Source organism: Prionailurus viverrinus, unplaced genomic scaffold (assembly GCF_022837055.1).
Source record: "Prionailurus viverrinus isolate Anna unplaced genomic scaffold, UM_Priviv_1.0 scaffold_42, whole genome shotgun sequence".
NCBI lineage: Eukaryota > Metazoa > Chordata > Mammalia > Carnivora > Felidae > Prionailurus > Prionailurus viverrinus.
In genome coordinates this window covers 444,253-468,417 of record NW_025927609.1, presented here as the reverse complement: position 1 = coordinate 468,417, position 24,165 = coordinate 444,253, and the positions used below count along the sequence as shown (strand labels likewise).

The 24,165-nt window shown below is 45.5% G+C and overlaps 1 protein-coding gene across 11 annotated transcripts in view; it reads left to right on the top strand.

Annotated features, from left to right (window-relative positions):
* The first annotated feature begins 3,942 nt into the window (after positions 1-3,942).
* Positions 3,943-24,165, top strand: part of PCNT (pericentrin) — a 127,777-nt gene continuing 107,554 nt past the window's right edge. For 6 of the 11 annotated variants that reach the window (XM_047846856.1, XM_047846855.1, XM_047846853.1 and 3 more), the window contains exons 1-2: positions 3,946-4,618; positions 7,389-7,592. In XM_047846856.1, the coding sequence (XP_047702812.1) occupies positions 4,562-4,618; positions 7,389-7,592 (261 nt within the window). In that variant the 5' untranslated portion in view covers positions 3,946-4,561. Of the gene's footprint in view, positions 4,619-4,954; positions 5,554-7,388; positions 7,593-24,165 lie in introns of those variants that run through there. The other 5 variants (XM_047846858.1, XM_047846860.1, XR_007149669.1 and 2 more) reach the window with 4 other exon arrangements.

Below are 24,165 nucleotides of genomic sequence, written 5' to 3'. Positions count from 1 at the left end.
CCCCCTGGACTACAGCGTCGGGAGCCAACACCGGCATTGCCTTGGCAGTTGCTAGGCAGTGTAGACACAGGAAGGCCCCAGGTTGCTGGGTTTCCACTGAGAGTCCTTCCCAAGCCCCACGGAGGCCCCACGCAGCGGTTACCTATAAACACTGCTAATCTCCAGGTGTAGCCGGGTAGGGCTTATTGGGAAGGCAACGAGCAGTGGCTAAGGCCAGAGGGACAGAGTGAAGTTTTGCGGGGAGGACAGTCCTGATCCACACCCCCCATGCACTGCCCCCACCCCAGAACTGAGCCCAGAAGAGTATAGGGTAGGGGACAGCTGCATCCTTCCCCATGCGCCACAGGGGCCTACCAACCTCTCATCCGTTGCAGCCTCCTGGAGGCTGGCAAGCCCCCAACCCCTTCTAGGGACCCTCAGAGCCAGATGGGAGTAAAGCCTGGACCAGGTGGGGGCACCACCTCCCTGCAGATTTTAGGAAATTCTGAGGGGCAGAAGGGGCACAAGGGAGCTGGCCAATGACATGCCTAGGGGGCTTCCCTGGTGGGGGTTCTCGGTGGGTCCACCCCACAGGCACCTAGCCATCACCTGGGAGGACACAGGGTCACGCGGAGCTACCACTGCTCCAGGCGGGGGTGTGATTCCAGCATTGGGGCTGCTCTGTGGGGACCCCAGCCCAGAGAGGGGTGGGAGCACCCAGGGACAAGACCCCTGGTCAGGTCAGGAGTTGGTGGCTGGAATGCATGTCTGGAGGGCTGAGGGTGGGGTGGGATTGCATCCAATAAGGGAAGCCTTTTATAAATGATCCTTCACACAGAAGGCAGGGCACAAAACTGATACAAGCGGCCCTTCATTTGTATGGGCTTTACATCTCAGATTTGCAAATTAATCCACCCGGCTAATGAAGTGGACATAACAGATTTGCTATTGGAGCCCGTGACAGCGATCTGGGGCTGGGGTGAGAGTGGAGTATCGGCACACTTACAGCCCCCCTCCTCAATGCAGCTTGTATCAGATGGCAAAAATCTGGCTGAAAGTCCCTTAAATTGTTTTTAAAAAACTAAAGTTACTTATTTAAAGTCATTTAAAACTTAGATTTACAGAAAAATCAAGAAGATGGTAAATAGCATTCTCACATATGGCTTCCCCTATTATTAACATCTTATATTGGTTTGTTACCGTTTATAACAAAGGTTACTTTATTTATATTGGTTTGTTACCCTTTACTACAATCAATGAACCTAGACCGATACATTAACTATGGTCCATACTTCCTTTGATTTCTGTTTTTTTTTTTTTTTTTTTTTTTGCCTGACATCCCTTCTCTATTTCAAGACATCATATGACATTTGTCAGCATGTCCCCTTAGACTCCTCTTGCTTTTGATGACCTTGACAGTTTTGAGGAGCACTTGTCAAGGCATTTTGTAGGGTGTCCTCTACTCGTGGGGTTTGTGTGTTTTCTCATGATTGGACTGGGGTTTGGGTTGATGGGAGGAAGACCACAGAGATAAAGTGCCATCATCATCACGTCACATCCAGGGTGCCTGTGGTCACCTTGACTTATCACTGTTGATTTTGACCTTGATCACCTGGCAGAGGTATGTTTGTTAGGTTTCTCCACTCCCCAGTTACTATTTTTCTCTCCCTTCCCACACTGTCCTCTGTGGGAGGAAGTCACATGCACAGTTCACACTTAAGGAGTGAGGGTTGTTTCCCTCCTTGGGGGTGAGTATCTACATAATTTATATGCACAGCTTTTTAATTGTCAAAAATAAATTGAGACTCAGGTCCAGCATTAATATAGTGTAGAATGACCATGGAAATGATCCTGGGGTTCTAGGGAACATAGATTGAAAACCAATGACCAAACCAGTGTGGGAAAACTGTGGACAAGTGCCCCATTGAGTTTTAAATCCATTGCAGCATGTAAAGGTTGAGAGATCCGGGCGTAGATCTGGGGCTGTAATTGCTCTAGGAAAGCCTGACCCTGTGTTTGGCTGGTGTTGCCTGCTTGACCCCTGGTCTTATGAGCCCACTCACTCCCACTCATTTTTGCTCACACCACTCAATTCTACAAGCTAAGAATCGAAGCTCCACTTACTGAAGGGCTGTGGTCTGACTCAGGAGGAGAAATGCTTTTTGGAGGTTGAGCTTCCAGCACTCTCTGAGGGAGATTTGTCTAAGTTGTGGTTGCTTATAATCACACATTCTCACTGAGGGTGAAAGATGAGTTTGTGTCAGCAAGATTGTCACTACCGTGTCTTGATGAAGGGCATTACTGCTACCCTGATTCAGTCAGAGAAGACAGCAAGCAGGGAGCGCACAGCCGGCACACAAACCCCGTGCAAGGTGTGGGAACAGGTGAGCGGAACAGAAGGAACCCAGAAATCTACATGTCTACTGCAACATCGCCCACAACAAGGCCATCCACCCCAATCTTGCTTTTTGTGCCACTCTCTCTCTAGTGGCAGGTCACTTGAAGTAGTGTCATCCTACCTGACTCCCCAATGGCTCACATCTGTAGCAGAGGCATTTGGGACTCCCATCTTGTCCTTGTCATCTGCCTGAGTTCTACAGTTTCCTAATCCTGCCACCGAAACGTGGTGCTGCTGTTCTATTTACAGACTCAAATCGGTGGGAGAGGGGGGCACTATGCTTTCATCTTCCTTTTAACTGTAAATGGGATATTCCAACAGTGATAAGAAAAGGTTAAAGTGAGACCGGGGATGTCAAGCCCCTTTAGGCGAACAGGATCACCGCTTGGTACAGTTATGCTACAGGGTGCAGGGAGATGCTTTGGATTACCGTCAACTAGTTTATCAGCTTCCAGTGAGCTTGATTACACCAACAGCATTTGATTGTTAAATTGTAGGCTAGGAACAAAAACCTTGCATTGTTTCCTTAACTGGACAAACAGGTTCAAGTGAAGTTTGAAGCTAAGGAACAATGATCTCATGAGACTTTGGATTCCCACAGACCATGAATTCACAACCAAAGTTATACTCCTTTTTTTTCTTTTAAATTTTTAACAGACTTTATTTTTTATTTATTTTTACTTATTTTTCAGACTTTATTTTTTAGAGCAGTTTTAGGTTCACAGCAAAATTGAGCAGGAAGTACAAGATTCCTTTTTAATGACTGTTTACAATACACTTGAAATGATTTACCCACACGCTTCCAAGCCTTAATCATTTTCCACTTGGCTGTTTTTGATTTTCACGGAACCAGCTCTTTTTCTGGTGATCTGGAACTGGGTACAATTACAGTATCACTTAAAATCACATCTTCACCAAAAGTTTCTCAAGGAGACTAAAGACCACTTGGCAAGTGGCCCTAGGGAGCCCCTTCTATGCTGGGGTTCCAGAGACTGTCCTAACAGGAATAAACATGTATAAGTTAGCCTTTCCTGCGCTTCAGGATCTCAGCCTGTCCCTCTCTCCACCACAGGGTCCCTCCTAATACTCTGATCCAGGGGGCTGCTTCGTGGCAGAGGTGCCAGATTTGTCCCACTGGTCAAATCCTATGCTGCACTACCCGGAAGCTGCAAGCTGGCGGTAGACGCATTAAATCAGAGCCCTCGATACGGTACTGTGTCCCCAGTGAGAGAAATACAGGTCCGGAAGTGGCACCACTCCCAGTGCCTTCTGTCCCTGCAACGCTGGACGCCGTGGCCCGGATTCCCAGGCACCAACAGGCAACAGAGAGAAGTGAAGTCATACGACGGGGGAGGGACGCAGAGCAATGAAATCCAAGTGGTCTGGCTGGCGGTCTGCGACTAGGAAACGAACAGAAACAGCGTCCCGGGAGGCGAAGGGCAAGGTGACCCGGGCTCCCACCCCTGAGGACCGAGGACCTGGCTGAATGTGAGGGGGCTCTAGGACGGGCAGTGCGGACGAGACGTGTGACGCCAACAGCAGCCCCGAGACCAGCCGTTCAGCCTGCGAAGTCGCGGCCTCCCGGACTCCCTGGCGCTCACCGAGTAGCTCCCGGGGGACACGCCTGTGGGCGGCCTCTCAGCCCCCTCAAAGGAGGGGCTGTGGGGCCGGCCTAAACTTCCTAACGGCCAAGTCTAACGCCCCACTAACACGACCAAGGACAAAGGCTGACAGGCCACACTCGCCTAGAGGCCTTTCGAGTCGCTAGTGCAACCCCGTGTACAACAGGTGCGCGCGCCCCAACTGGTCCCCGCGCCTGCGCTCGCCGCCCACCCATTGGACAGCTAGACCCCTTTAAAACCGACCAACCACAGAGCGTTCCGAGGCCTTTACGCTCCGCCATTGGTCCTGCTGGGAGGTGCTATTGACAACGCGCCAGTGGGAGGCCAGAGGTCGACATGGGCGGAGCTCCGTCCGGGCCGCAAGGCTCTGATTGCGCGTGCGCGAGGGCAAGAACGCAGCCCTCTGATTGGCAGCGGGGCAGACGGCGCACACACGTCTGCGTGACAGTTGTTGCGGGGGGAGGGCAGCCCAGACAAGGGGGAGGGAGTGTAAATAGAGTGAAGGCGGCGGCGTGTTGACCCCGTCACCTCTTGGGCTCCGCGAGGAGCCCCTGGGAGGGAGATGGATGAAGATGAGCAAGAGCAGCGGCGAAGAAAGGTGGAGGCCGGGAGAGCGAAGGTAAACGATAGCGCCTCTTCCTCCTCCCGCTGTCCCAGCTCGGGTTTCTCGGGGAAGGTTCCGGTGACCGCTGTTGTTTCCTGCTAGGAGCGGTTGCGGTCAGGCGGGGAACACTGCCAAAGTCTTGCCCTTCCCGCCGGCTCGACTAGAAGTCGCCTCCTGGCCGCCGCCATATTGAATCCGCCGCCCTCTGCCCGGCCCCGCCCCTGTCGAGGTCGCAGCCAATCACCGGCTGGGGACTTGCGGGGTGGGGCGGGGGCGTGCGCGGGGGCCGGGCGCGGGGCATGCCGGGAATCGCGGGGCTGCGTCCGCGAGCGAGGCGGGGCCTGGCCGCGCCCTCCCGCCTTTCCGGAGGAGCTGGCGCTGCAGCCCTTCGAGTCGCCGTGGAGTCTCGGCCAGTGTCCGTGGCACCCCGGTGGAAGCTGGTGGCCTAGGAACGCGCGGTCCCTGACCGCCCGCCAACATTCCGATCCCAGTAGAACGTGAAGGACGGGCTGGTAGTGAGGGGGGGCCGCACCGCGCGTCGTCGTTGTCATGGACAGCCAGCACGTCGCGCACCTGTACATCCGCTCACCTGTACATCTGCTCACCTGTGCACACCTGCACCTGCCGCGGCTCCACCTCACCAGAACTCAGGGTTCTTGGAGGACTAAGAGGGCCTGTGACTCACCTGCATTCGTGGGCGTCATAGACGCTCTCCCTAGGGCTCATTCACCTCCATCTGTTTAAAACTACTTGCAGATTTTCGTTTTACTGGGAATTATGCACCTTTTTTTTTTTTTAATCTTCAAAAGAAAAGTCTTCGAGTGGCAGTCTAGGAACACATGTTTATATTGCAGAATATCTTTTGCCGACCTGTCTAATATTCCCTGGGGTCCAGAAATGCTTGTTCTGGCCCAGTTGCTGTTTGGGGCCCAAGTGGATGTTTTGAGCAGGTGAGGGTTGAGGGGCTCTGCTGGAGCCGGTCCCTCATGCTGGGCTTCCTAGGTAATCTCCAGACACCTGGACAGAATATCCTGGGATGTATGGATGCCCTGGGGAGCTCACTCTGGTCCTAGAGTCACTTGTCTCCAGGGATGCTTTTTATCGCCTTGTTTCTGCCCGTTTTCACATGAAACTGGTACTCGCTGTTTTGGGGGGTACATTGTGGGGATTAAACTGTAAGCTGAAAAGACCTTGGCTGTAGAGGCAGAGTGGAGCAAGCAGACACTGGCTGTGACTCCCTGCCCTTCCCCAGCTGTGGAGGAGGTTTACCTACCCACTCTGTCAAGGGATGAATGAGAGTCTGTGCAATGTTACCTGATCGGTAGGTGGAGCCATGGTAAGTTGTTGTGTTTGGGGCCAGATGTGGCCAGACATTGGGAATTTCATATGGACCAGCTAGTAGGAAATATTCAGTGTTAGTTTCTTCTTTTGAGGGAACCACAGGGCCGCTGCATTAAAGAGGCCATTCAGAACACATAGTGACTGATGTGAGACAGTGATGGGGTAGCAGCATCTAATGGCAAGGTGACAGGCAGAGGACAGAGTGGCCCCATTCAGGCTTCTTGGGAGAGGAAACTTGTGAGTGGTGTTTGAAGAGGGATGTGCTGGCGCCCAGGCATGTACGTGAGCCAGGAGATGAAAATGAGGCAGAGTTTAATATTTGATGTGCGTTTTCCCGGCGCTAGTCATGGTTTGTAAGCATGCATGAATGTGTTTGAAGGAGTGTTGAGGGTGATGAGGAAGGATCACCTCGTTGCAGGAGGAAATGGGCACTTCTTGTTGGGAGACCCCAGGCTAGAGTCAAGGATGGTGATGCAGGAGGGAACCTGAGGACAGTCAGAGTTGATGGAGCAAGGCATAAAATGATGAACATGGGGCTGGTTTGGAAGGCTGACTGTCCTGGAGACAAGGTTTTTCTCACGTAAGGGACCTTATGTAATTTTTCTGCGTCTGTGAAAGTGTGCTTTTCTGTTACACTTATGCAAATGTTTGTTAAATGCATTTGCTTTTATGAGCACAGTTGTCATTTGAAGGAGCCGATGCCCCCATATGAAAGAGTGATGTTAGGTCTCATACCTTTGAATAAGGTGTTAGTGGGAGACGTGTGAACAGAGTCTGAAACCCTTCAGTTTGAGGGACTGAACAGCTAGGTTGTGCCTTCTGATGGGTGACATTCTGTGGAGGTCCCTGGTGCATTGGTGAGCTGTGTCGTGAAAAATAGAACATCTGATTCCATAAAGGAGGATCTTAGATTGACCTGGCTTAATTAATTTTTTGCTATTTCTGTACCTTGTCTCAGAATCTGTGGCTAGGAAGTTTTGGCCAGGCTATATATTTTCTCGATTGGGGGAAAATGGGGGCAAAAAAAGATTTAGCGTTTGTGTAGTTTTAAACCTTAAGCATGCCTTGATTAAGCTATCAGTCTTTTAAATAGATGTTTTTTTTTTTTTAAATCCTATTTCTCTGTAAACTTCCAGGGGCTAGGAAAGCTATTCTGCCAGTTGGCTGTATTGCTTTTTTCTGTCTGTATATAGGCATAATTAACAGTCCTCATTATTAGACTCTGAAAAGAATTCTGAACTTAAATGCTAGCATCGCAGATATTAATGAAGGCAGAGTTTGTGGGACAGGGATCTGTTGGTTGACGTGGGTCTGGCCAGGTTTGGCTGAGCACACTGAGCCAGCCCCAGAGCCTCATGTTCCCCACCAGCTCATTGGCTTTGTGGTTCTGTTACTTTTTTCTTGGTTACCTTTGTCTTTACTACTTTTCTACGTTTTTGCGCAGCTTGCTCACTTCCGACAGAGAAAAACAAAAGGTGACTGTGCGCATCCGAAGAAAAAGACGGCGAAGAGGAAGGGCCCGGCTGTCGATGCGCCTGTCCAGGAGGAGAGCCCGGTAGCCACCGAAGATGGTGGACTCCTGGGAAGAGGGGACGTTTGCAAAAACACATCGTGCAGCGACACCCCTGATGGGGCAGGAGCAGCTCCGGTAGGTTTACTCAGCACGGTGCATTAACATCTTGCTTAGCTTCTAGTTGTTGCAGCATGACTTTGGTCTGTTTTTGCCTATCAAAGGTGGGGAAAGAGAGTTTCCCTTTTACACAAGGGGAATATATTTTTGTGTTTTTACTCCCAGTAAATGTTTTATGTTTTATGATTAGGGATTGTTTGAAGGCACGTGTCAGTATAGGTTCTTGCTTTGGTAATGGAAGTCTTAGAAGTGTGGGTTCCTCTGGTGTGGCTCTATGTATCAGCCTTTTTGACAGGGATTTCTTTGCACACTTAAACCATAATAGTCCTTCATCTACTTACTGCTTTTTTTCGTTTCCTTTCTGAACGTGGGATGAAGAGGGAATGGGTGAAGGTGGTGCAGAAAGGGCATCTTGCTGGAGGAGGCACCACCGTCCTCTGCTTGAGGCCCTGTGAACTACAGGGGTGCGTGTGGCCCACTAGCAGATGTGCACACTGAGAATGCTGGGCCCGCGTGGCCCCCTAATCACCTGTAGTTGGGCTCTCCTTGCGACTTTTTCTGTGCGTTATCATTGAGGGGCTTTGAATTGTGATTTCGTGTGCAACAGAGCAGGTGTAGGTTTGGGTGTTTGCTAGAATGAGCTGGCATACTGGTGGCTGAGGGCAGCATCTGACGAAAACTCACAGCGTGTCTCGCCTGCTTTGTTGGAAAAGTGGAATTCCAGCCTGTGAACTCTCTGATATTCTACCGACACAGCTGGAACTCTTCTTTTGAGAATTTGAAAGACGTAGTTATTGTACTCCCTCGTCTGGGGAGCAGCAGGCTAGCACTCTGGGAGCCCAGCCTTTGGGCCAGCCTGAGCCCAGCTCATGCCTCCGCCAGTGTGGGCCTGAAGTTCACCGCCATCCTCTGTGCTGGTCTCAGGACTGGGCGGCAGCTCTCAGCAGCCCTGTCTCCATCACAGCTGCGTGAGTAAAAGCCACATTGGGAGGACGGAGAGTTTACTCCCAGTGCCTTTTCTCTGTGTGTTTTCTCCTAGGCTCCTTGAGGAGAAAAGCTTGTAATTTATAGTTAACAGCTATTAATTTTATTCTTACTTGCAAGTCAGAGGAGTCTTTTTATAGTAAACATTTTTTTGGCAGGGGGCACACCTTGGTGGCTCAGTCAGTTGAGCGTCCAACTCTTGATTTTGGCTCAGGTCATGATCTCATGGTTGTGAGATGGGGCTCCATGTTGGGCTGTGCGCTGAGTGAGGAGCCTGCTTGGGATTCTCTCTCTGCCCCCACCCCCATGAACATGGGTGCTCTCTCTGTCGCTGAGTAAATACACATTTAAAAAAACTTTTTAAATACACTTTTTTTATCCATGCAAGCAGGGGAGAGGGACAGAGGCAGAGAGAGAGAATCCTAAGCAGTCTCCATCCTCAGCGTGGAGCCCGATTTGGGGTGCGATCCCATGGTCGTGAGATCATGACCTGAGCTGAAATCAAGAGACGCTCAACTGGCTGAGCCACCCAGGCGCCAGGAAGTCTTTTTATCTTACGTTAAATGTTTTATGTATTTTAGCTTTTCATTTTGAAATAATCTCCAACTTACAAAAAAACTTTGCAAAGATTAGCCTAGAGTTTGTAGATACCCTTCACCTAGCTTCTTGAAATGAATGTCAACATCTGGTATTTTCAGGACGATTATTACAATTAGTTCCTATTAGCACTGGAACAATGCTATGAGCTAATTAATAAAGCTCATTCAGATCTCCCCCACTGTCCCACTAATGCCCTTTCTCTGGTCCAGGATTCTGTGTTGCATCTCACTGCCCATGCTGCTTTAGTGTGGTCCAGTCTTTTATAAGTTGGACGTCTTTGAAGAGTCCTAGCTAGTCGTTTGGTAGAATGCCTGTCAGTTTGGGTTTGTTTGATGTTTCCTCCTGATTAAAATCATGTTGTGAATTTTGGCCAGAACATTGTAGAAGTGGTGATATTCCCTGCTCAGTGCACTTGGTATTGGTATTTGACGTGTCTCCCTACAAGTAATGCCGATTTTGATCACTTAGTTAAGGTGAGACCTGCCAGGTTTCTCTTGATAGAAAAATACTATTTTTAACTTTGGAGTTCGTAAGTATATTGTGTGGAGATACTTAGAGACCCCGCAAACCCCCTTTTCTCATCATGCTTTGCTCCACTAATTTTAGCTCCCATAGGTGATTCTTGCTTGCAGCACTTATTGTAGTGGTGTTGGTCACATGATGACTTTGTTTCCATCGTTCTATCTCTGTGTATTAATTGACATTCTGCTGCAAGGAGGAACTGTCACTTCCCTCCAGTGTGTATTTATTTATTCACTATATCGGTATGGACATAGGGATTTTTCTTTTTCTTTTTTTTCTTTTATAAGTAAACTCTACATCCAACATAGGGCTCGAACTCATGACCCCAGGATCAAGAGTTGCATGCTCTACTGACCGAGCCAGGTGCCCAGGGATTTTTATTCTTCGGGTTTTAATCTATCATATCAACCATGTCAGTGTTTATTTTGTTGCTGAAATACATAGATTGGCCATTGGGAGTGCCTTTGAATTGGTACCTGTCCTTCTACCATGTCCTCATTGTTTCTGCACCTTAATTCCTTACATTCTGGCACCAAGATTTTCCAGGGTTGTTTTATCCTTTCCCTGTCAGCAGCCCTGTAATCAGATATTTCTTCAAGGAGCTCTGGTTTCTTTTAGTGGAGAATGATGTTTAGAAACCAACATCTGGGTGATAGTTGTGCTTATTGCTGTTGGGGTGTCTTTGGCTTCTGGGCTATTTCAACAGAGCTAGGTGATAAATACCCGTATGTGTACACTTCTGTATTTATTTCTTTGTCAATCTGTATGTATAATAAAAATCATGAATTTACTTTAGTATTTTCAATTCCTGACCAACGTCACAGGGTTCATTCTAGCTTTTTCCCTCTTCTTAATCTTGATTTCTTTTACCAATAGTGAAAGTATCTTAGCTACAATATACTTACTTACTTCCTCAATCTTTAAATATATGCACATTAGTTTGAGGATTGCTAATCCTCACTACTGTGAAAAACAGATTTACTAACTAGAGTGGGATATTTGAATATATAGTTGAACCTTTAGCAACATGGGGGTTAGGGGCACTGACCCCTCACACAGATGAAAATCGGCCTATAACTTTTGACTTCCCAAAACGTGACTACTAATAGCCTAGTGTGGACTGGAAGCCTTAATGATGACATAATAAAACAGTCAACAAATATTTTGTGTATTTTCTGTATCATATATAGTATTCTTATAATAAAGTCAGCTTGGGAAAAAAATGTTAAAGTCACAAGGAAGAGAAGATACATTTACAGTGCCGCCCACCCTGTGTTTATTGAAAAAAGTCTGTGGGTACATGGACCTGTGCGGTTTAAACAAACCCTTGTTGTTCAGTGCTAGTTCTTTTTGTCTTCATTATCCCAAAGTTTGTTGTTTAGCATTCCAAAGTTGTATAAGTTAATTTTTTAAATATATATTTTTAAATTTTCTCATTATAGTTACTCATTTATAACATGGTTTTGTTTTATTGTTTGTCTTCTATTTTGGTTCTTCTTACATCCAGGTTAATTTAATTTAATTTTTTTTTTTTTTTTTTGAGTAAGGGAAGCATTACCAGGATTCTAAACTAAAAATCAGAGCCATATTCAAGTTCATTACTTCCTCTTCCCTACCACCTCATTCCTATCTAGGAGTGGTATGGTTGGACCCTGTGGTAGGCAAGTATTTACCTTTTTTTTTTTTTTTTTCCTGAATTTTATTTATTTTGAGAGAGTTGCGTGCACGCATGCAAGTGGAGGTGGGGTTGGGGAATGGAGGGGGAGAGAGAATACCAAGCAGGCTCTGGGCTGTCAGCACAGAGCCTGACATGGGGCTCAATCTCACAAACTTGAGATCATGACCTGAGCTGAAACCAAGAGTCGGACACTCAACTGACTGAGCCACCCGGGCACCTCAATTTAACCTTTTAAAAATCTGCCAAAAATTGTCTTCCAGAGAGTGGTCCTGCCATTCTGCATTCCTATCAGCAGCTCAAATTCAGAAATACAAAGGAATGAGCATTCAGGACCTACAGAGACATGGAGGGACCTTAAATGTCTATTATTGAGTTAAAAGAAGCCAGTCTGACAGGCTGCACACTGTGTGGTTTTGTTTGTGTAGCATTCTGGAAAAGGTAAAACTGTGCAGATTGTAAACAGATGAGTGGATGCCAGAAGTTGGTGGAGGGAGAGTTGGTGAAGCAGGGATCTTTTAGGGCAGTGAAACTGCCCTGTGTGATCGTGTAAATTTTATGTTATGTTATTAGGGAGAGAGTGCACAAGTGGGAAGAGGGGCAGAGGGGGAGAGAGAGAATCTTAAGCAGGCTCCACAATCAGCGTGGAGCCTGACGCAGGGCTTGATCCCACGACCCTGGGATCATGACTTGAGCTGAAATCAAGAGTCAGGTTCTCAACTCACTGAACCACTCAGACACCTCATCATCATGTAAATTTTAAAACATCAAAATATATTTGTATGTAAATTTGAAAAAAAGCCATCTGGAGAATGAGGGATCCCAGGATGGAACGCAGACTTGAACAAGGCCCTAACTGTATTACCCATGGACAGAACAACCTCAGGGAAGGGGGTGAGGGAAAGGTGCTGACCTGAGTAGCTTTGGGGGTGAGTGGAGTTTGGAGGACTGAAGGCAGAAGGCACTGTGTATAAACAGTACTCCCGTTGGTAAAGGGGTTTCCCACGGGAGTGAGGATTAAGGATTCTGGGGCTGTGTACTTCCGTGCTGGGATTGAACTGCCGAGGATGGCAGGTGGCTGGAGCTAGGTGTCTCACTCTCTCCTGGTGAGCTCACGCAGCTCTGCCGCGGTTGGCGTGTGAGTTGGAATGAAGGTGAGAGCCCCTGGGGTCTGGGGCTGGATGGGGGGCAGGAGAGAGAAGGTCAGCTGGAAGAAGTGGAGGGAAAAGGTAGGGGAAATTGAAAGGCAGGTTGTGAGTCACTCAAGCTGTCAGAACACTGCAGACTGAGTGGCTTAAACAACAGACTCTCAGTTCTGGAAGCAGGACGTCTGAGATCAAGTGCTGTCAGGGTTGGGTTCTGGCGAAGCCTCTCTGCTTGACTTGTGCATGACTGCCTTCTTGCTGTGTCCTCACATGGTCTCCTGTGTGGGGAGAGGGCAGGAAAGCAGTATTCTCTGGTCTCCTTCTCAAAGGACAGTAGTCCTATTGGATTTTAGTCCCCCGCTGTTATCTCTTTAAAAGCCCTGTCTTCAGATACAGTGACAATAGGCATTAGGGCTTCCACATGAGAGTTTTAGGGGATATACTTCAGTCCATAACAGTCTCTCCTTTGGTTCCCCAATTCATCTTTCTTGCATTCAAAATACATTCACCCCATCCCTACAGCCCCAGAGATCGTTACTCATTCCAGCATTCTTTCTCATCTAGACATCATCTAAATCAGATATGGGTAAGACTTGAGGCAGGGTTCCTCCTGGGGCCAAATTTCTCTCCCACCGTGAGGTTGTGAAACCAAAGTTACATGCTTCCCAACCACAGTGGTGGAACAGGGATGGGATAGACAGCCCCACTCCAGAAGGGAGAAATAGGAAACAACGAAGGGTGATGGATCCCCAGCAAGTCCAAATCCGAGTAGGCAAATTCCCTTGGCTCTTAAGGCTAAAAAAATAATCAGTCTGATTTAATGTGAAGCATCTGACTCTTGATTTCAGCTCAGGTCAAGATCTCATGGTTCGTGAGTTCAAGCCTCGCATTGGGCTCTGTGCTGACAGCTTGGAGCCTGGAGCCTGCTGCCTTCTCCACGCATCCTCACCTGACAGAGAACACTGGTGTCCCTTCCTCTTCTTAGAAGGACCCCAGTCCTGCTGGACCAGGCCCACCCTGTGACCTCATTAAACCTTAATCACCTCTCTCGAGGCCCTGCTGTCACAAGGGGGTGTTGAGCTTCAACACAGGAATTTGCGGGACACCGTCAGTCCATAATAGGCAACTGTAATAGGAGGGACAGCGTGATAAATCTGAAGGTCATATTTAGGGAAAGGCTGTTGAAGTCTGATTGGTGCGGTGGCAGGAATGGAGTGCGTGGACCTTTGTGTTCTTAGAGTATAAAAAAAAGAATTACCTTTTCTTTTAAAGGACAGAATATATTTGCCTGTGGATCAGGGTCAGGTTGAAATTCAGAGGCTCAGGCTCAAGCTGGAGGAAGAGCTTCTGAACGAGCAAGACGTCGTGGATGGACGTGGCCTGGAGGTGGGGAAGCTTCAGGCTCGGCCAGCTCTGTGTCCTGGCATTCCCTGCCAGCGGGGTCACTGTTAGTTTGCCAACCTCTTGTCTGCTTCAAGGGAAATGTCCTGGTTAATGTCAAGTTCCAAGGCTAGGCATTACCTCTTGCATCGAGGGTTCATTTTGATGTGTCTGAGCGGATGCCTTCCCCTCCTCTCGCCGGGGAGCCAGGGGTGGGGTTGAGTCTGCAGAGCACTGGGTCAGAAAAGCAGGAGGCGAGCTGCGCTGGCCGTTGGCTTCTTGGGCTCCCGTGCAGTGGCCGAGGGCGGGGTTGTGGTTCTCTGGGCAGCCCTGCCGGGTCCTCCTGGTCAGGGTCCCGAAGCCCTCTGTCTGTAGCTTCATTCCATTTTTAGTGGAGGCACTGATTGCTGTGACCTAGTTTTCTTAATGTAGGGCAGTTCAGTTTATTCTGAGTTACCTCAACCGTTTGGGGTGCTTGGGGGAGCAGTGGGGCTCAAGTCTTTCCGCCTGGAGTTTGAAGTCAGACTTCCAGAGATTGGCTTTCCTCATTGTGCTCAGCTCAGTCTAATAGAGAAACAGAGTTGCATTTTGTGACCATCTGACTGTGGGCCTGGGTTAGAAAGTGCCAGGGGTGCCTGGGTGGCTCAGTCGGTTAAGCGTCCAACTAGCTCAGGTCACAATCTCACGGTCCGTGAGTTCGAGCCCCACGGCGGGCTCTGTGCTACAGTGCAGAGTCTGGAGCCTGCTTCGGATTCTGTGTCTCCCTCTCTCTCTGCCCCTCTCCTGCTCATGTTCTGTCTCTCTTTGTCTCAAAAATAAAAACATTAAAAAAAAAAAAAGAAAAAAAAAAGATGCTGGGTGCTTTATTTACGCATGCCTGGTCAGTGATGGATTGAGTTACACAATTGATAGGGCATTTCAGAATGCCAGATATCTGTAAAAGGAAACCGAGAGATTTATGCATTATTTTGCACAAGGTTCATGTTATTTTCTGTTTTTTACTTCCTAGGATACCTGTCAGTGACTTGTATGATTAGGCGTTAGTTTTTTATTTTTTTGTGTTGTGTGGGTTTTTTTTTTTTTTTAATAATAAGAGATGGAAGCAATTACATTTTTACTTAGAATTATAATGACTAATGTTTATTTGTTTTTAAAATTTGTGCCAGAAATGGTTGTACGTGTTGTAAGCCAGGCTGTGAGGTAGGGACTCTGGTTATCCCCTCACAAGGAAGTGGGTGCTGCGGGATGAGCCCCCTTGCTGGGTGGGCATCAGAGCTCTCTGCTGCTCTCAAGGGTATGTGGGCTCCCTGGCTTCTGCCTTAGTTCTTACATCCATGACCTCATTCTTCATTATGCTTATTTGATTGCATGTAATAGTTAAGAAAAAATGCATTTTTTGCATAAATTTTTGTAATAGGAATTAGAGCTGGTAGTCTCTTGTGTTGTGGTCACCAGTGGCTTGAGGCCCAATCTGCACGCTTGTCTACTTCAGAGGTCCTCGTGGGCTTTTTATCTCAGGTTTCAGTCGCCCACGTGGATTGTTGGCGAGAACTGTTATTTCACCAGTGAGCACAAAATACTGCTATTTCAATTCTGCCCCTCCTTCCTTATTAATTGTATGTAACATTGCGTGAGAACTTCCCTTTATCAGTTATCTGGTTACCCTGGTGCCCGGCTTGGATTGGAAAGCAGGGTAAAGGCATCACTCTTTCCTTTTAAGTTACTCATGTTGCTGTGCTACGCTTTTCCACATATGACCATTGGACTGGCTTTCTTGAGCCTCACTGTAAATTCACTTACGTTTAACAATTGGTCAAGAGCAAGTCTTGTGTCTGTTAGCGTGCTGCTCAGATTTTCCCATCTTTGACAAGGGAGAGCATCTTTAGTTTGACCCTCCACAGTCACTATGATGGCTTCCTTGCTTTTGGAAAAAGTGTTGCCGGTCAGCTGGTGCATCTCTTGCCCCAGGCCTGGAGCCGGGCGTTTCCCATGACTCCTGGCTCCTGTAGTGGGAAGTAGTGTTCAGAAACATGATCTAGACGTTAGGGGGTTTATTGTTTCAAGGTCAGGTCAGTGAATAGTTAGGTTTTGTTTTATAGTTTATGAGTTACAGAGTAGTGTATGATTACGGAGTTCATAGTTTATGAGTACAGAGTTTCTACTTAAGTTTGAAATTTCTCTTTAACATTAAAAATGTATGTTCCTGACATTAACATCTACTCTTTTGGCTTTCTTTCTCGTTCTAGTTTTATAATAACGTTATTACTAATTACGATTTCTTTGCACTCCTTTTTGTCCTTTAGGTATTTTCCACAGTGATGTGCAGTCAAATTACTTTGTTTTAAAATCACTTGAAATAGTTTAAGCCAGAAACTTACATATATTTGTATTCGTTTGTTTTATTTTCTCTTCATGTTTTAGGGATTTTTTGTTTTCAATTTGTTGTTATCGTTAAAGAGACAGAGAATGCGAGCTAGTGCACGGAGGAGGGGCAGAGGGAGAGGGAGAGTGAGTCTTAAGCAGGCTCCATGTTGAGAGGGATTTCGACACAGGGCTCGATCCCGTGACCCTGAGATCATGACCTGGGCCAAAATCAAGAGTCAGATGCTCAACTGACTGAGCCACCCTGGCTCCCCTTTTTTCATTTGCGTCTGTGTGTGGTTGTTTGTTTGTTTGTTCAGTTTGTTTATTTTGAGACAAAGCGGAGGAGGGACAAAGAAGGAGAGACCCTCAAGCAGGATCCATGCTGTCAGTGCGGAGCCCAACGTGGGGCTTGATCTTACGAACGTTAGATCATGACCTGAGTTGAAGTGAAGTCAGATGCTTAACTGACTGAGCCACTTAGGTGCCCCTGTTATTACATTTTTAAAAATAGAAGCAAATATGTGCATATGTTTCTCACTATCTGCTTCTTTAGTAGCAGGATACTTTACATTTCTGTATCTTGTTTTTTTCACTTATCATATCTTGGCAGTCACGCCGTAGCAGCATGTAGTGATGTTTCTCGTTCTTTTTTAAAAAAGTCTGTTGTCGGGGCGCCTGGGCGGCTCAGTCAGTTAAGCATCCACCTTTGGCTCAGGTCATGATTTCACAGTTCGTGGGTTCAATCCTGCATTGTGGGATCTGTCTGACAGCTGCGCCGACAGCTCGGGGCCTGGAGGCTGCTTCCGATTCCATGTCTCCCTCTCTTTCTACCCCTCCCCTGCTCGTGCTCTCTTCTCAAAAATGAATAAACATTAAGTCTATTATCTTTTTAGAAGCAAGAAGTGGTACTTTTTTATGTTTACCAACATACTTGCCAATCCCAGGGCTTTGGTTTGTTGGTATAGACCCAGTTTTGCATCATGTATCATTTTTCCTTCAGTCTGAAGAGCTTCCTTTCAACAAATTTTTTGTAGTGCAGGTCTGCCGATGAATTCTCTTGGCTTTTTTGTTTGTCTGAAACTGACTTTGTTTTGCCTTCGTATTTGAAAGAAATCTTTACTGGATATAGAATTTGAAGTTGACAGTTTTCTTTTTGCAGCACCGTGGTCGTTGGGCCCATATAGTTTCTGAAGGTATCTGCTGTCATTCTTCATTCCTCTTTCTGTAGAACTTTTTTCTTTTATGTTTATTTATTTTGGGAGAAAGAGCGAGAGCAGGAGCGCATGAGGGAGGGGAGGGGCAGAGAGAGAGAGGAGGAGAGAGAGAGAATCCCAAGCAGGCTCCATGCTGTCAGCGCACAGCCTCACTTGGGGCTCGATCCCAGGAACCGTGAGATCGTGACCTGAGCCAAAATCAGGAGTCAGACTCGTAACCAACCAAGCTATCCATGCGCCCCTCTGTAGAGTCTTTTTTTCCTTTTAATTTTTTGGGGGTACTTTTAAAACTTTTGTTTTTATCTCTGGTTTCAAATTCTTTCATTATGATGTGCCTAGGGTGGTTTCCTTTGTGTTTCTACTGCCTGGGATATGTTGATCTTTATGAAACTTTGGTTTAGTTTTCACCAAATTCAGAAAATTTTTGTTCAATTTTTCAAATACTTTTTGTTGCTTCCCATCCCTCCTCCCCCTTTGTGATTTCAAATCTATATATTGCAAATTGTTTAAGGTTATCCTATGGGTCATTTAGACTTTGCTTTATTTACTTATTAAAACTTTTTTTTCCAGTCTCTGCCTTTTTGTTCTTCATTTTATTTTTTTTAATATTTTTTTAATGTTTACTCATTTTTGGGAGACAGAGAGAGAGCTCGAGCAGGGGAGGGGCAGAGAGAGAGAGAGACACAGAATCCGAAGCAGCTCCAGGCTCTGAGTTGTCAGCACAGAGCCTGACATGGGCCCCGAACCCATGAACTGCAAGATCATGATCTGAGCTGAAGTCAGACGCTTAACCAACTGAGCCTCCCGGGCACCCCGTGTTCTTCATTTTAGATCACTTCTATTGCTAGATCAAGTTCGCTGATCTTTTCTTTGCAATGTCTATTCTATTAATCTAGAATTAAGTGAATTTCTTTCTGTTTCGGGTATTTTGTATTTTTTATATCATTCTTCATTGCGTTTGTATTTTCCTTTAAATACTAGGTATTAATATAACAGCTATTTTAATGTCCCTGTCTGCTAATTCTGTCCTCTCTGTCCTTTTCGGGTATATTTCCATTGGACTGATTTTCTCTTGGTTATGGGTCACATTTCTCACCTTTTGGTATGTTTAATAATTTTTGATTGGATGCCAGGCATTGTCAGTGTTATGTTGTTACATGTCTGGACCTTGCTGTTTTGGTTTTGGTAAGCATTTGACTTAAAAAAAAATGTTTTCATTGTTGATTTGTAGGAATTCTTAATATTCTTCATGTCTGTCATATGTTAGGTATATGTACTGTGAATGTTTTTCCTCAGTTTTGCTTGCTTTGTTGAAGTTGAATTTATCAGTTTTTCCTATAGTTAGTGCTTTTTGTGTCCTATCCAAAAAATTTCTTCTAGCTCTGAGATCATGTACTTTCCTATGTCTTCCTGAAGCCTTATGGTTTTGCTTTCTGGGTTTATGATTCATCTCAAGTTACTTTTTGTGTATTGAGTATTTTGACTTTTAGAACTATAGTTTAATTTTGCTGACTTTTGAGTTAATTAACTAATTATTATTTTTTAAAATGAGATCATTAGAATGGGTCCTCATCCAACGGGACTGCTGGTTTTTTTTTTTAATGTTTATTTATTTTTGAGAGACAGAGTGCATGCGGGGGAGGGGCAAAGAGAGAGAGGGAGCGAGACACAGAATCAGAAGCAGGCTCCAGGCTCCGAGCTAACAGCACAGAGCTCAATGCGGGACTCGAACCCGCGAACCGTGAGATCATGACCTGAGCCGAAGTTGGATGCTTAAACAACTGAGCCAGCCAGGTGCACCAGGTTTTTGAACTTTTTTTTTTTTTTAATGTTTATTTATTTTTGAGAGAGAGAGAGACAGAGCATGAGTGGGGGGAGAGCAGGGAGAGAGAGGGAGACACAGGATCCGAAGCAGGCTCCAGGCTCCGAGCTGTCAGCACAGAGCCCGACACAGGGCTCGAACCCATGAACCAGGAGATCATGACCTGAGCCAAAGTCGGATGCTTAACCAACTGAGCCACCCAGGCGCCCCAGGTTTTTGAACTTGTAATGGAATAATCTAGTATGCATATCTTGAGTCTGGGTCTTTTTTATCCAGTATCTTGTTTATGAGGTTTATTCATGTTAAACACTATCGTTTATTCATCTTCGTTACTGTGTGGTATTTCATTGTATGAATGTGCTTCCATCTGTTTGTCTATTCTACAGTTACTTGGCATTTACTACACCCATTCTTAGACAAGTCTCTTGGTGTACATGTGCAGATGTTTCTATTGAGGCTATAATTAGTTACTTAATTGTTGGGTCATTATACATGTATTTGTTCAACATGCATATGTTGAGCTGTGTTTAAAACAGTTGTTCAGTTTATATTTTCGGTAGTGACATGTGTAAGTTTTACTTGTTCCATAGCATCTGTGATTTGTATTGACTGTCTTTTTTTTCCTCTCTATTTTAACAGTTTGGGTGGGTGTGGAGTGGAGTGTATTTTAGTGTTGTGCAAGATTGGTCAAACGTTCAAAGAAATTAGTGCAGTTCATTAACAGACTCCGAGAAAAGTCATATGATCATCTCAGTTGATACAAAGAAAGCATATATTTTTGTGACAGAGTGACCTGTACTTGTAGTCTTGAGGTTGTGCTGGCCTTATCCAAGGAGCCGAGAGGTCTCCTTTGCTCTGTGAATGAGTTTGTGTAAGATGGTGAAGACTTTGGGAACTGAGGTTTTGTTTGTGGGAAAGCTTTGAATTACAGAGTCCATTTATTTGATAGTTATCAAACTATTCACTAATGCTTTTTCCCAGAATTTGTTCTTTCATCTAATCTTCCAATTTTTGGCATTAAGTTTTTCATAGGAATGTTTTCAGTGTCTGTGGCATCAGTATTGATGACCCTTTTCATTTTTGTTTATTTTTTTACTAAAAATTTTTTGTTGATGTTTATTTTTTGAGAGAGAGAGAGAGAGAGAGAGAGAGAGAGAGAGAGACAGAGCGTGAGCGGGGGAGGGGCAGAGAGAGAGGGAGACATAGAATCTGAAGCAGGCTCCAGGCTCTGAACTGTCATGACAGCACAAAGCCCAACGTGGGGCTCGAACTCACAAACCGCAAGATCATGACCTGAGCCGAAGTCAGATGCTTAACTGACTGAGCCACCCAGGCACCCCTTTCATTTTTTAAAGGTGAGTATTTGTGCCTTTGTTGGCCTTGCCACAAGTTAATGCTTACTATTTTTATAAAAAGTTAACTATAGTCTTTGTTCTTTTATGTAACATATTTATGTTTCTTTGATTTCTGCTCTTATTATGTGTAGTTTCTTATTTTATTGTTTTTTTTAATTTTTTTTTTTTTTAACCTTTATTGATTTTTGAGATGGAGAGAGACAGAGCATGAATGGGGGAGGGTCAGAGAGAGGGAGACACAGAATCTGAAACAGGCTCCAGGCTCTGAGCTGTCAGCACAGAGCCCGACGCGGGGCTCGAACTCACGGACCGCAAGATCATGACCTGAGCCGAAGTCGGCCGCTTAACCGATTGAGCCACCCAGGCGCCCCTGTAGTTTCTTATTTTAAAGTATGTTTGGTTTTGATTTTCTTGGTTTTCTAACTTCTTAAGAAAGATATGTAGACCATTGATTCCCAGGCTTTAAAATGTATATATAGTCAAGCCTATTCATTTTTCTGTGGTGTGACTTTACCTTCACTCACAACTTTTCAATTTTTTATTATTTTTCAGGACAAATTACTTTTTAATTACATTCTTACTTAAAAATTTTCATGTGCATAGGTTAAAAAAAAAGTGGCATGTTAGGGGCATCTGGCTAGCTCAGTCAGTAGGGCATGTGACTCTTGATCTCAAGAGTTATGAGTTTGAGCCCCATGTTGGGTATAGAGATTACTTAAAATCTTTAAAAAAAAAAGTAGCATGTATACGATTAAGCCATCATTATTTTCTTCCTATCTGCTGAGGAATTAATTAGATTTCTTTTTTTTAAGATTTTATTTTTAAGTAATCTCTACACCCAATGTGGGGCTTGAACTCACAACCCTGAGATCAACAGTCACATGTTCCTCCGACCTAGCAGAACACCTTATAGGCACAAGGCCTTCCTTGCACCTGTGTCTGTGTCAGCAGAGTATGAGTCCTTGTAGAGCCTTTATGTCATAGTTGTTCTTTGAACATGATTAAGTGTTTTTGTTTTATTTTGCCCATTTGGAAATTTTTAGAAGTTTCACTTTTATGGGTTTTTAATGAGCTTATTGAATACCATACGGTGAGGTGAAATGCGTGTGTGAGAAATAGTAATGCTTTTAAACATACAATAAGTTGCTTAGTTTTTTTTTTTTTTTAAGTTTTATTTATTTAGAGAGAGAGCATGAGCAGGGGAGGAGCAGAGAGAGAGAGAGAGAGAGAGAGAGAGAGAGAGAGAGAGAATCCCAAGCAGGCTCTGTGCTGTCAGCGTGGAGCCTGATACAGGGCTTGAACTCACAAACCTGAGATCATGACCTGAGCTGAATCAAGAGACGGGACTCTTGATGGACTGAGCCACCCAGGTCCCCCCCCCCCCCCCCCCCCCCCCCACTTAATTTGGTTTAAAAGCGTATTTGATACATTTGTTACTTTAATGGTCTTTAGACATAGAAAAGAACTGAAAACCAGGTAAAGCAATCCTGGAGGTGGAAAATGCCCAGTTGTCACTTGGTGGTTTTCCTTGTGGTGTCCACTGCTGAGTTAGGGCCACCCTCCAGCGGTGGGGCGTGGGTGGGTTTGTTGTGTAATGAAACCTGCCAAGCTGGGTGAAATCGTATTCTGCAGGTTAGTGTAGAAGCAGCTTAGTGCAGTATTCTGCAACTTAGTGTGGAAGCTGTTTTTTATGTTCAATGTTTTAGTTTTAAGACCAAAAGACTAAAGAAATTGGAGGTAGACAATTGAAAAAACAATATACCATGAAAATTCTGTAAGAAAAATTAATTCGTAAAGTTCCTATATCATAATTTTGCTATACTCTTTCAGGTGAAGATTCTGCAGTCTTAGGGTAAAGAAGGTAAATTGCTGATCTGAGCAGAAAACACAGGCACGTATTAAATTTTAAGAGTATGTCAATAAAGCATGTTTGTAAGCAACTTAAAGATTTGAGTTTTTCAGGGGGTTAGAAGCAACGATAGAATTGCAAAAAGACTTTATGGTTGGTGTTCAGGATCTAGCCATCTTCCCTCACAGTTTAAGTGACGTGCGCCGTGAAAAGACATTTTACTTTAATCAGTGCAACGGTCATCTCCGTTCTGGCAGTTAGCTGAGAAGTGGCAGAAAGTGGTATTTGACCTCAGCTATGCATCAGGAACAAAGTTAAGTACAGGCCATTTCTTGTAAAAGAACCATCCAAAGATTGCTTGGAGGTCAAAAATGTCAGAGGAAAATTACCTTTACAAAAACTTGTACGGAAGATTTTTTTTTTTAATGTTTATTTTTTATTTTTTTTATTTTTTTATTTTTTTAAAATTTTTTTTTTTCAACGTTTATTTATTTTTGGGACAGAGAGAGACAGAGCATGAACGGGGGAGGGGCAGAGAGAGAGGGAGACACAGAATCGGAAACAGGCTCCAGGCTCCGAGCCATCAGCCCAGAGCCTGACGCGGGGCTCGAACTCACGGACCGCGAGATCGTGACCTGGCTGAAGTCGGACGCTCAACCGACTGCGCCACCCAGGCGCCCCTAATGTTTATTTTTGAGAGCGAGAGACAGCAGGGGAGGGTCAGAGAGAGAGGGAGACCGAGAATCCCAAGCAGGCTCTGCGGCTGTGAGCGCAGAGCCCAACGAGGGGCTCGAGCCCACAACCGTGAGATCATGACCCGAGCCAAAACTGAGTGTCGGACGCTTAACCAGCTGAGCCTCCAGGTGCCCCTGTACTGCACATTTTAAGCAGGGCTGTAGGAGGGTTAGCAAGTATGGCTCTACAGCTCTTCCAACTCCTGTTTGGGCACTACCAGGAAAAATAGTCATCATCACTTATCGTCTGGGTCCCATGCTTTACTTTTTGTGTAAGTCGTTTTATAAATAACTTACCGGAGTAAGAATAAAGCAGTAAGTTAAAATGATATTAAAAATTTTGATACCTCTTTTTAAATTTTTTAAAATGTTTTTTATTTTTTATTTGAGAGAGAGAAACAGTGTGAGCAGGAGAGGGACAGAGAGGGGGAGACACAGAATCCGAAGCGGCTCCAGGCTCTGAGCTGTCAGCGTAGAGCCCTATGTGGGGCTTGAACTCCTGAACCTTGAGATCATGACCTGAGCCACAGTTGGACGCTCAACTGACTGAGCCACCCAGGTGCCCCATACCTCTTTATATCAAGTAAATTTTGTCACGTAGAAATAAAAATTAAAGAATATTGATATGCTCTTAGCAAGTGGGATGATGGAGGTTCTTGATGCAAAATATTGTGAGTTGGAGCCTTCTTGTGAGTGATGCTGGATGAGACTATCATGCTTCCTCTTTCTTCTTAGGAATGTTGTTCTACACATTAGAGGTGCCTTGGTGGCTCTCATTGGGTTGGGTGTAGACTCTTGATTTCAACTCAGGTCATGATCTCACTGTTCATGAGTTCGAGCCCCGCACGAGCTCCATACTGAGTGCAGAGCTTGCTTGGGATTCTTTCTCTCCCTCTCCCTCTGCCCCTCCCCCTCTGCCCTTCCCCTGCTCGTATTCATGCTGTCTC